The sequence below is a fragment of the Cherax quadricarinatus genome, unplaced genomic scaffold (assembly GCF_038502225.1).
Source record: "Cherax quadricarinatus isolate ZL_2023a unplaced genomic scaffold, ASM3850222v1 Contig12, whole genome shotgun sequence".
NCBI lineage: Eukaryota > Metazoa > Arthropoda > Malacostraca > Decapoda > Parastacidae > Cherax > Cherax quadricarinatus.
This window is the reverse complement of record NW_027195038.1, coordinates 296,355-310,020: the sequence shown is the minus strand read 5'-3', so window position 1 is coordinate 310,020 and position 13,666 is coordinate 296,355. Positions and strand designations below refer to the sequence as shown.

Below are 13,666 nucleotides of genomic sequence, written 5' to 3'. Positions count from 1 at the left end.
GCCTGGTGGCTGGGTACTGGAGGGTGACCACAGCCTGGTGGCTGGGTACTGGAGGGTGACCACAGCCTTGTGTCTGGGTACTGGAGGGTGACCACAGCCTTGTGGCTGGGTACTGGAGGGTGACCACAGCCTGGTGGCTGGGTACTGGAGGGTGACCACAGCCTTGTGTCTGGGTACTGGAGGGTGACCACAGCCTTGTGGCTGGGTACTGGAGGGTGACCACAGCCTGGTGGCTGGGTACTGGAGGGTGACCACAGCCTGGTGGCTGGGTACTGGAGGGTGACCACAGCCTGGTGGCTGGGTACTGGAGGGTGACCACAGCCTGGTGGCTGGGTACTGGAGGGTGACCACAGCCTGGTGGCTGGGTACTGGAGGGTGACCACAGCCTGGTGGCTGGGTACTGGAGGGTGACCACAGCCTGGTGGCTGGGTACTGGAGGGTGACCACAGCCTGGTGGCTGGGTACTGGAGGGTGACCACAGCCTGGTGGCTGGGTACTGGAGGGTGACCACAGCCTGGTGGCTGGGTACTGGAGGGTGACCACAGCCTGGTGGCTGGGTACTGGAGGGTGACCACAGCCTGGTGGCTGGGTACTGGAGGGTGACCACAGCCTGGTGGCTGGGTACTGGAGGGTGACCACAGCCTGGTGGCTGGGTACTGGAGGGTGACCACAGCCTGGTGGCTGGGTACTGGAGGGTGACCACAGCCTGGTGGCTGGGTACTGGAGGGTGACCACAGCCTGGTGGCTGGGTACTGGAGGGTGACCACAGCCTGGTGGCTGGGTACTGGAGGGTGACCACAGCCTGGTGGCTGGGTACTGGAGGGTGACCACAGCCTGGTGGCTGGGTACTGGAGGGTGACCACAGGCTGGTGGCTGGGTACTGGAGGGTGACCACAGGCTGGTGGCTGGGTACTGGAGGGTGACCACAGCCTGGTGGCTGGGTACTGGAGGGTGACCACAGCCTGGTGGCTGGGTACTGGAGGGTGACCACAGCCTGGTGGCTGGGTACTGGAGGGTGACCACAGCCTGGTGGCTGGGTACTGGAGGGTGACCACAGCCTGGTGGCTGGGTACTGGAGGGTGACCACAGCCTGGTGGCTGGGTACTGGAGGGTGACCACAGCCTGGTGGCTGGGTACTGGAGGGTGACCACAGCCTGGTGGCTGGGTACTGGAGGGTGACCACAGCCTGGTGGCTGGGTACTGGAGGGTGACCACAGCCTGGTGGCTGGGTACTGGAGGGTGACCACTGCCTGGTGGCTGGGTACTGGAGGGTGACCACAGCCTGGTGGCTGGGTACTGGAGGGTGACCACAGGCTGGTGGCTGGGTACTGGAGGGTGACCACAGCCTGGTGGCTGGGTACTGGAGGGTGACCACAGCCTGGTGGCTGGGTACTGGAGGGTGACCACAGCCTGGTGGCTGGGTACTGGAGGGTGACCACAGCCTGGTGGCTGGGTACTGGAGGGTGACCACAGCCTGGTGGCTGGGTACTGGAGGGTGACCACAGCCTGGTGGCTGGGTACTGGAGGGTGACCACAGCCTGGTGTCTGGGTACTGGAGGGTGACCACAGCCTGGTGTCTGGGTACTGGAGGGTGACCACAGCCTGGTGGCTGGGTACTGGAGGGTGACCACAGCCTGGTGGCTGGGTACTGGAGGGTGACCACAGCCTTGTGGCTGGGTACTGGAGGGTGACCACAGCCTGGTGGCTGGGTACTGGAGGGTGACCTTCAGTATATATATATATATATATATATATATATATATATATATATATATATATATATATATATATATATATATATATATTATTCAAATGGTAACTATTTATTAACAGGTAAAAATATCTAACCAAGACAAATAACAAGAATGAAATTAAAATAAATAATTTTATATTTATTAAGAAGTAAAGGGAAACATTGACTTGGTAAGAGAGTTGTGCAAAGTAATGTTATTAAACCCACAACCTTGAGTAACTTTAATAATTGTTAAACTAACACAGGAAGGGAGATAGTTTGTGAAAAGGACTTCCCTAGCATGAGCAAGTAGGCCTATTACAGTGCCTCTCACGTCCTGTATTTTTGTACCTTTGTGGTGGTGATGGGGTCGTGGGTTTCTGTCACTGGTCTCCGTACACGCCCTGTCATCTATGCAGTACATGAAGAAAACAAAAGTCTATAACAATTGTCACCATCATCAACCATGAACCAGTTTTACTTTCTGGTGCTACACTACCTGGTTTATCCTCACTGCTTCTCTCACTATATTGTAACAATTATCACCTTCCCCAGCAACTGTCACCCAGCCTGGTTGATCCTGCTGCCGCTCTCACTCTCTTGGAATAGACAGACAGAGATATAGACAGATATAGGTAGAGATATAAACAGATAGATATAGACAGAGATATAGACAGATATATATAGACAGATAGATATAGACAGATAGATATAGAGATATAGACATATAGGTATAGACAGAGTAGATGTAGACAGAGGTAGTTGTAGACAGGTAGATGTAGACAGAGATAGATGTAGATATAGACAGAGATGTAGACAGGTAGATATAGACAGGTAGATATAGACAGAGATGTAGACAGGTAGATATAGACAGAGGTAGATGTAGACAGAGATAGGTATAGATAGATTGACTGATTTTCCAGCCTCCTGTCTTCAGTTAAGTTTAACATTTATCTTACTGTGACTGTGCTGCAGGTCTTCCACTGGCTTACTAGTCCACCACGTTAAAAATTAAAGATGACATTATTTGGCATTTTTAATTGTGATTACACTCGGACATTAGCAGTGCCAGACTGCTACTGTTAAGTGTTTATTTTTGGCTAAATATACATCTTTGTTTTTAATATAGCCTTTATATAACGAAGGGAGAGCCTCGAGAGTCCTTCACCTAACCATGTACTAAAAAGGCCTTATCTCATGCTATTAAATTTTGTATGTACTTTTTCAGTCCCATTTGCTCCCCCCCCAAAAAAAAAAAAATTCTCCACTTAACCCTTTCAGGGTCCGTCCCGTAGATCAACGGCTTTATGTTGAGCGTCCAAACTGTAGATCTACACCAAAATTCTAGTGCTGTCAAATTTAGCGCGAAAACGCTCATAGGCCTACATGTGAGAGAACGGGTCTGCGTGGTGGGTGTGTGCCATAAACAAAAAATCTAGGCGCCCGCATAGCATTGTGGGAATGCCGGCTCAGTTACCCTTGTTCACCATGCCTCGTCGCAAGTCAGCTCTCACTCCCTGGAAAATTGGGACTCTCCTCTTCCTATCTGATAGTTCTGACACTGATGGAAGTGGAAATGAAGACGAATTCTACGGCTTTGATCAGTTAGTGACCGAAAAGAATGACCAGGATATCGATAATAGTGCAGAAAACCCTGACGATCCTCAACCTTCTACCTCTGGTGTGGGCACTCGTGACTCAGGGTCGGTTGTTCCTCATCGCAAGAGAAAACTAATATTTTCGCGTGGCCAGGCCTCTGACTTCAGTAATGATGATAGTGACGTGGACTGTGATTTTATTGCGCTCGACGATCATTTGAGTAGTGATAGTGAGGAATCATATTCACCAGTGAAGCGTCGGTATGTTTGCCACCGCATGCGCTCGGGTAGTGTACCCTATGCTGTGCCCAGGGGATGGAGTACATCCCGGAGTACATCCCGTGGCCCAACACCAGTTTTAGGTAGTGATAGTGAGGATGATGTGGCTACACTTGGCATGGATAGACCACAGGCATCAGTGGATGGTGTTAGTGGTGATGGTAGTGGCACCGCCATGCGTGACTCACCAGGCCACGCTGGGACCCACGCTGCTGACTCGTCAGTTCAAGGACAAAGCGGAGCGCCAGCCACCAGCCCACCACAACCACAACCACCCGCACAACCAGCCTATGATGTCCAGTATCCACCAGCAAACCGTATGTGGGATTGGCAGCAAAATCCCAATTTTGTTCCCAAGCCTCACCACTTTGATGACTCTCAAAGTGGAATTCTACCTACTTGTCCCCTTGGAACCATGGCCAATGAACTGGAATTCTTTGAATTATTCTTTGACCAGCCATTGATGGAAATTATTGTCAGGGAAAGTAATAAGTATTTTGAGTACACCATGGCAAATACGATCTTATCACCACAGTCAAGACTACACAGGTGGAAAGAGACGACTGTTGCAGAAATGTATTTGCTTTTTGCAACAATAATGCTTATGCCTCACGTCTATAAGCATAATATAAAAGCATACTGGTCCACAGATCGGCTAATTTCTACCCCAGTCTTCAGTGAAATCATACCAGTGAACAGGTTTATCTTACTCTTACGTATGTTGTACTTCTCTGACAAAACCAGGCCTGACAGAAGTGACAGGTTATACAAGATTAGAAATGTTTTCATGTATCTCAAACAAAAGTTCAGCATATACTTTTATCCATTCAAGAATCTTGTAAGTGACAAGTATTTGATTTTGTTCAAAGGTAGACTGTCATTCAAGCAGTATATACCGAGCAAGAGGAAATGCTTTGGTATAAAACTGTTTGTACTCTGTGATTGTGACAGTGGCCTGGTGTTGGATATTGTTGTATACACGGGTAGTAAAACATTGAAAGATACCAAGATGTTATTGGGTATCTCAGGTGACGTAGTGAGAAACATGATGGCACCTTATCTTGGTAAGGGGCATACGTTATATACCGATAACTGGTACACAAGCCCATTACTCAGTGATTTCATGCGAGTGAACAAGACAGATGTGTGTGGCACAGTGCATTCTAATCGTAAACATATGCCCAGGCTCAACGCAGGTGCTCGTGGTGATGACGTGCAGGTGTTTACTGCCAATGACATCATGGCATTACGGTGGCATGACAAACGAGATGTCACATTGTTGACAACCATTCACCGTAATGAAATGCAAGACAGTGGCAAAGTTGATCGAGTGACTAATGAACGTATTCGAAAACCAGTGACAGTGATTGATTATACACAAAACATGCGCTTGGTTGACAAATGTGACATGCAGATTGGTTTTGTTGACTGTGTTCGTAAGAGTTACAAGTGGTACATGAAACTTTTCTTCCATCTCATGGACATTTCAATGCTCAATGCATATAATATGTACCAAATAAAGACTGGCAACAGACCACCGTATGGTGAATTTTGTTTGTCTGTTGTCAGACAACTCATAATGAAGTACCAGGTAACAACACCTGCTATACAACACGGTCCTCGAATTCCTCAGGATATACCCAAGCGTTTGAGGAGGGAAGGTGATCATTTCATAATACAACTTCCTTCAACTCAGAAGAAATTTGCTCAGAAGAGATGCATCGTCTGTGCACAAACAAAAAGACGACAACAAAGACGCAAAGACACTCGGTTTGTGTGAGGAATGTAAGGTGCCTCTGTGCATGGTGCCTTGTTTCAAGGAGTTCCACAAGCTCCAGCAGTTCTAAAACCATGTCCAGTGATTGTAAATATGTAAATATATGATAGAACATTAGTATTATACAATATTTGTGCATGTTTATTGTAATAAACAACAGTGGTAAACAATAATATGATAATAACTTTAGTGCAGTTATTGTGTTCAATACAGTGAGTTTATATATATACATTATATACAGTATTGGTCTCTCAGGCCCCAAATGTTAGTAGGAATAGAAAAAAATTGGAAAAGAAAAGAAAAAACAACAAAAACCGCAAAATAATGTAATGCGCGTATGTGGAATTCGTCGATGTTGCCGCCACCACATCATTTTTGACAAACTTCTTGGTACTGTGTCTCGGTAAGTACTGATCAGAATTTTTTTTTGTCTTATTACCTTCACAAAAATATGCTCTTTAATTCTGTAAGAAAAATAATTTTTTTTTTTTTTCAAAATTTCTTGGACACTTTAGCACCACTTCAGATTTTGGCCTTGGACCCTGAAGGGGTTAAAGAAACTTGAAAATTGTAAGAGAGTTTTCTGTTGTTACTATACTGGATACTTAACATATTCATGACTGTGAAAATAACTTTTGCTTATTGTATTTTCATTATAGACCTTATATTTTGTATTTCACAGGAAATTGAGCTGGCAGATGATATTAAATATATCATTCGTCGACTGGTTGGTGGGTTAAGGTCGAATAGGTTACGAGCACGAGAAGGCTTCTACACTACGCTTCAAGCATTACTGCAGCTTCAACCCTCTACTGTCATGCTTACCTTTGAAGCTGTTATTGAGAAATATATCAATGAAGCTGTTAGTAAACATGTAAGTACTGAGGTTGTAACACCGTACTGATGTTTCATATTCCAGTGTTGTCAGTGGTAGACCTGTCTAGTGTTGACCAGTACACAAGGCAGTCTAAATTTAATAGCTTCCCAATGTTCCCAGACCATAATAGTACAGGCCTAAAACTGAGTATCGGTATTGATATCGATGGATATTGGCTAATTTTGGTGGTATCGGCCTAAAACTGAGTATCAGTATTGGCAAGAATTTGGTATTGTCCCATACCTGGTTTCCACTATAATAACATGAGAGTTTGTCACCACAGTATTTCTGTGGCCTTCCAGTGATAACCTGTTGTTTATAATCCCCTCTGCTCTTTCTTTGATATAATTGTCTGTTGCATAATCTATATATTACAAGTGTTTGCATTGTAATTCACTTACTTCGCTTACTTGCCATTTATCCAGATTTGTTGTGTGTGTCAATTAGGTGATGACATCTGCTCCATTGTTGTAATTTTTGAGGATACTGGCTATAATATCTACATCATCATCATCTACATTTTGTATCTTCTGTTTAATCCATAAATCCCTAGGCTTTTATATTATTACTGTGATTGATAATAATGTTTCCCTATTTTGTAAATATTTAAAGTTACGTACTTGTTCAAAGTAAAATTTTAGTGTTCAGATTCAGAAACTTTTCACTAATATATAATGTGTGAGACTTTATTTTTCATTTCATTGCCTGTTGACATTATTTTGTCTTGATACTGTAGTACCTATAAACTTAATAATGCATATGCTTCATGCAGTAGTTAAGATACACTCTGCTCTATAATAATCCACATGGAGACAGAAACTTAGGAGATTAACTGATCTGTAAATTACTACTCCCTTCTGGGGTCCTCTTCAACAGAAGATTCCAGAAGGGGGTCAAAATATTGATCAATTAATCTCCTAGGTTTCTGTCTCCATGTGGATTAATACTGAACATTGACAAGCGTTCATTACACCTTAGTTATTCAACAAACTGTGTTTAATATGTTGATACTCTTGACTGGTGCTGCAGGATGCCAAGGACAGGATCATGGGGGAAATTCTGGCCTATGGTGCGCTTATTCGCTCGGGTCAAGCGAACACCACCTCAGAGATGCAGTCGCACATCATTTCCCGATTGTTTCAAATTCGAAAAATAAGAACATACATGGATGTCATGGCAAGCCAGTTCTTGGTCATCCTCATGGAGAAAGTAAGTGACATTTTCGTTTATTAATTCTTAGCTATAAAATGTAACTGAACCCTTGATTTAGTGCACTAATGGAGGGGGAGATGTGGAGATGTCTATTATAGACGATTGTTAAATCAAAATGGCAAGATTATTTTTATGTGAGTGAGGTGAAAGTGTTGAATGATGATGAAAGTTTTTTTCTTTTTGGGGATTTTCTTTCTCTTTGGGTCACCCTGCCTCGGTGGGAGACGGCCGACTTGTTGAAAAAAAAAAAAAAAAAAACAAGCCATGATTGTAGAGCCATGTTATTGTTCATTTCTGTTGCAGATTCCAGTAGTAATGAACTCTGTAGGTCAATTTGTCCCAGCGGACCGTAATAACAACGGCCAATTCAGAATTTCATTTGATAAAATGCATTGTTTCCAAATGTTGTACAGTGAAAGCTTGATAAAAAAGAGCTATAAATTGGATATCAAATAGACTGAACAAGAAATCTGGCTGTACAAGGCTCAACATGTCCGCTTAACCTCTAAAATGTGGCATGCCTAAAAATAAAAATTCTTGTTTGTGGGAAAATTTTGAAAAAAATTATAGAATTATTTTTTCTGAGTCAAATAAGACTAAAATGAGCAGAATCCAATAAATACTCATGATTTTATGGTGTTGAATTTAGTGAAACAATGATCACGAATCAGCAGCAGTGCCGTAAACATGCCAGTTCTATTTACATTTTATTGATGCCAAATTATGGTTGTTTTTCTGTTTTTTTAATTGCTTTTAATGTTTAACACTATGTACACTAGTTTTTTATATTAGGTGTGTTTACCCTATAACTCTTTCTTACTGTTCAGACTCCTGATATTAATATTGCTTCCAGTGTCCTATATTTTTTTTTTTTTTTTTTTTTTTACTTCTGAAATGGTAAAGAATACTTTTCTAAAAAAAAAACACCAAAAGTATGAAATTTGATTGACAACTTATGGAATAACATAGACATGAAGTTAGTGTATTAGACACAATTTTCACACTGGCGATTTTGCCCACTTTGACTTTTATTTTATGTCAGCTTGATTACTCCGTTCAACCAGATTCTTATTATGCCTTTCGTTCTATCAAATGACCACAAAAAACTACCCTTTTAACTATTATAACTACTGTATAAGTGCACAGAAGTCAATAATTTGGCCAGTTTTACAGATTTAAAATACCAGTTTAAAAATAGATTGCAAAGTAAAGACTGTTGACATTCCTGGCACGAAAACACTATTTTCTTTATACATTAATTACGTCCCCAGGCCTCTCCTATATTACACTTGCCTTCCATTATGAATTCATAATCACACAAAATTAGAAGATGCGCTCTATTTCTGGATAATAAAATATAGCCAGGATGATTGGTCATGGTTTATGGCATCCCAGTAATTGAGTCACACTTATTAAAAACCTATAAAACAGACACATTCTCTCGTATCTATGCCAAAATTTACCACTCACAGCTTATCTGAGTGAGCTGAGCTCATGATGTAGATCTACATCAGGGACCCTGACCCCAAAGATGTAGTTCTTTGTGATGGACAGTGAAAGGGTTAAACAGTATCACGTGTACTAATACACGATTGATGAATGTGTCCAACGTACTAGTATGCAACTGGTGACTTATGTGTCCAACATACTAGTATGCAATTGACAACTGTGTCCAGCATACTAATATGCACAGTTGTTCTTACCTTCAAATCTGCCACTTGCCAATAAGTTGTACATGTATTTTTAACCTCGTCACAACTCCTTGGGTCTTCTACAATCTAGTGATGCATTTGAAAAACACCTAAGGACAAGAGGGTCCACACACTGCATCATGGTTAACTACACGGAGATAAAACACCTCAATTACTGGGAGCGCTTGAGGTTTCTAAACCTGTATTCCCTGGAACGCAGGAGGGAGAGATACATGATTATATACACCTGGAAAATCCTAGAGGGACTAGTACCGAACTTGCACACGAAAATCACTCACTACGAAAGCAAAAGACTTGGCAGACGATGCACCATCCCCCCAATGAAAAGCAGGGGTGTCACTAGCACGTTAAGAGACCATACAATAAGTGTCAGGGGACCGAGACTGTTCAACTGCCTCCCAGCACACATAAGGGGGATTACCAACAGACCCCTGGCAGTCTTCAAGCTGGCACTGGACAAGCACCTAAAGGCAGTTCCTGATCAGCCGGGCTGTGGCTCGTACGTTGGTTTGCGTGCAGCCAGCAGCAACAGCCTGGTTGATCAGGCGCTGATCCACCAGGAGGCCTGGTCACAGACCGGGCCGCGGGGGCGTTGACCCCCGAAACTCTCTCCAGGTAAACTCCAGGTAAACACAGTGATGACTGTGTGTCTGATGTACTAGTACACCTAACTAGCATAAGTAAATAATGAAGCCAGGAGCTGTTCCGCCACCAGCTTCCTGACCAACAAACAAAGCGTACAAGTGTCACAAATATGACTCGTTCATTCCAAGCTTCTTACAATTTCATGATATTAACAATGGGATTCAGCCACAAAGCACACTAAGTATATTTAACCCAGGATAACCCAGCAAGTCGAACAATAGAATAAAAAATAAATGTGCTACATACAGTTGACCCATGTATAACTTTTGACTCCTCAAAAACTTAACTACTAATAGATTACTGTTGACTGGAAGTCTTACCAATAACATGAGCAGTTGATTAACACATATTCTGTTTATGTATTATATACTGTATTCTTACAATAAAGTAAGCTAGAGAAAAGTAAATGTTATGAAAATCATAAGGAAGAGAAAATACATTTACAGTACATTTTACTGTATCGATACCGTAAGTTTACGTCATCTGTTGACAAAATGAATTGTCTCTGTCAGTTTTTTTTTTTTTTTTTCAACAAGTCGGCCGTCTCCCACCGAGGCAGGGTGACCCAAAAAAGAAAGAAAATCCCCAAAAAGAAAATACTTTCATCATCATTCAACACTTTCACCACACTCACACTGTTTTTGCAGAGGTGCTCAGAATACAACAGTTTAGAAGCATATACGTATAAAGATACACAACATATCCCTCCAAACTGCCAATATCTCAAACCCCTCCTTTAAAGTGCAGGCATTGTACTTCCCATTTCCAGGACTCAAGTCCGACTATATGAAAATAACCGGTTTCCCTGAATCCCTTCACTAAATATTACCCTGCTCACACTCCAACAGATCGCCAGGTCCCAAGTATCATTCGTCTCCATTCACTCCTATCTAACACGCTCATGCACGCTTGCTGGAAGTCCAAGCCCCTCGCCCACAAAACCTCCTTTACCCCCTCTTTCCAACCCTTTCGAGGACGACCCCTACCCCTCCTTCCTTCTCCTATAGATTTATATGCTTTCCATGTCATTCTACTTTGATCCATTCTCTCTAAATGACCAAACCACCTCAACAACCCCTCTTCTGCCCTCTGACTAATGCTTTTATTAACTCCACACCTTCTCCTAATTTCCACACTCATAATTTTCTGCATAATATTTACACCACACATTGCCCTTAGACAGGACATCTCCACTGCCTCCAACCGTCTCCTCGCTGCTGCATTTACCACCCAAGCTTCACATCCATATAAGAGTGTTGGTACTACTATACTTTCATACATGCCCTTCTTTGCCTCCATAGATAACGTTTTTTGACTCCACATATACCTCGACGCACCACTCACCTTTTTTCCCTCATCAATTCTATGATTAACCTCATCCTTCATAAATCCATCTGCTGACACGTCAACTCCCAAGTATCTGAAAACATTCACTTCTTCCATACTCCTCCTCCCCAATTTGATATCCAATTTTTCTTTATCTAAATCATTTGATACCCTCATCACCTTACTCTTTTCTATGTTCACTTTCAACTTTCTACCTTTACACACATTCTCAAACTCATCCACTAACCTTTGCAATTTTTCTTTATAATCTCCCATAAGCACAGTATCATCAGCAAAAAGTAACTGTGTCAATTCCCATTTTGAATTTGATTCCCCATAATTTAACCCCACCCCTCTCCCGAACACCCTAGCATTTACTTCTTTTACAACCCCATCTATAAATATATTAAACAACCATGGTGACATTACACATCCCTGTCTAAGACCTACTTTTACCGGGAAGTATTTTCCCTCTCTTCTACACACCCTAACCTGAGCCTCACTATCCTCATAAAAACTCTTAACAGCATTTAGTAACTTACCACCTATTCCATATACTTGTAACATCTGCCACATTGCTCCTCTATCCACTCTATCATATGCCTTTTCTAAATCCATAAATGCAATAAAAACTCCCCTACCTTTATCTAAATACTGTTCACATATATGCTTCAATGTAAACACTTGATCTACACATCCCCTACCCACTCTGAAACCTCCTTGCTCATCTGCAATCCTACATTCTGTCTTACCTCTAATTCTTTCAATTATAACCCTACCGTATACTTTTCCTGGTATACTCAGTAAACTTATTCCTCTATAATTTTTACAATCTCTTTTGTCCCCTTTCCCTTTATATAAAGGGACTATACATGCTCTCCGCCAATCCCTAGGTACCTTCCCCTCTTTCATACATTTATTAACCCTTTCAGGGTCCGTCCCGTAGATCAACGGCTTTACGTTCAGGGTCCAAACCGTAGATCTACGTCATGAGCTCAGCTCACTCTGATAAACTGTGAGTGGTAAATTTGGGCCTAGATATGAGAGAATACATCTATGTGGTATGTGTGCACCACATAAAACAAATCCTGCAGCACACCGTGTATAATGAGAGAAAAAAACTGAGACCATGATTTTCTATTAAAACAGCGACTTTGCAGTGTTTTTTCGTATGTTTTTTATAGTTGTATTTGTGATTTCTTGGTCTCATTTGATAGAATGGAAGACATATTACAGAAATAGAGATAATTTTGATTGGTGTTAGCACTGGAAATGGCTTGAAATTGAGCTCAAATTGGCGGAAATGTTAAATTTTTGCCGATGTTCAAGAGTAAACAAACGACCTCACACGTCTAATACACGCCAGCTGGTGGGTCTAATATACATTCACAAATGTGATGATGATATTTATACAATTATTACAATATTGCATAACAGTAAATCTTCTATTTTTTGGTGTGAATAAAAATTCATTATGTGAATAAAAAATCAAAATGGAATTTATTTGTAAAGCCTCAAAACATAACTAATGAACAGAAGAAATGTTAGTTTAGTGCCAGGAATACCTACATTGTTTATTCTGGACCCTATTTTGAAATTGGAACATTTTGAACTTTGTGTTAAATTGGCCAAATTACCAATTTCCGGTCACTTTATTTTGTAGTTGAAACAGTTGACTTGGCGATTTCTTGTGCTCAATCGATAGAATAGAAGTAATACTAGTGAAATAGCTGAGAATTTGGTCGACTGGAATAATGTAATTGGCCTAAAATGGGAGTGAAAGTCTTCAAAATCGCCGATTCGTAAATATCGCTGACACATCAAAATTCACGAGAGCATAATTTCGTCAATTTTCCATCAAAATTCGTCCTTTTTGTTTTATTACATTCACAAAAAGATTCTCTACCATTTCATAAGAAAAAATAAAAATTTTTTTTTTTTGAAAATTCTTGGACACTGGGGCACCACTTCAGATTTTGGCCTTGGACTCTGAAAGGGTTAAACAAAAGTACCAACCACTCCAACACTATATAACCCCCCTGCTTTTAACATTTCTGTCATGATCCCATCAGTTCCAGCTGGTTTACCCCCTTTCATTCTACGTAATGCCTCACGTACCTCCACCACACTTACATTCTGCTCTTCTTCACTCCTAAAAGATGGTATACCTCCCTGGCCAGTGCATGAAATTACTGCTTCTCTTTCTTCCTCAACATTTAAAAGTTCCTCAAAATATTCTTGCCATCTACCTAATACTTCCCTTTCCCCATCTACTAATTCCCCTACTCTGTTTTTAACTGACAAATCCATACTTTCCCTAGGCTTTCTTAACTTGTTTAACTCAATCCAAAATTTTTTCTTATTTTCATTAAAATTTCTTGACAGTGCCTCTCCCACTCTATCATCTGCTCTCCTTTTGCACTCTCTCACCACTCTCTTCATCTTTCCTTTACTCTCCATATACTCTGCTCTTCTTATAACACTTCTGCTTTGTAAAAACCTCTCATA

The 13,666-nt window shown here is 41.7% G+C and overlaps 1 protein-coding gene across 1 annotated transcript in view; it reads left to right on the top strand.

The window, feature by feature from the left end:
• Nucleotides 1–13,666, top strand: part of Mybbp1A (MYB binding protein 1a) — a 102,548-nt gene that overhangs the window by 277 nt on the left and 88,605 nt on the right. Inside the window, exons 2-3 of the mRNA XM_070079742.1 lie at nt 6,069–6,260; nt 7,293–7,472. Coding sequence (XP_069935843.1) covers nt 6,069–6,260; nt 7,293–7,472 — 372 coding nt within the window. The remainder of the gene's footprint in view (nt 1–6,068; nt 6,261–7,292; nt 7,473–13,666) is intronic.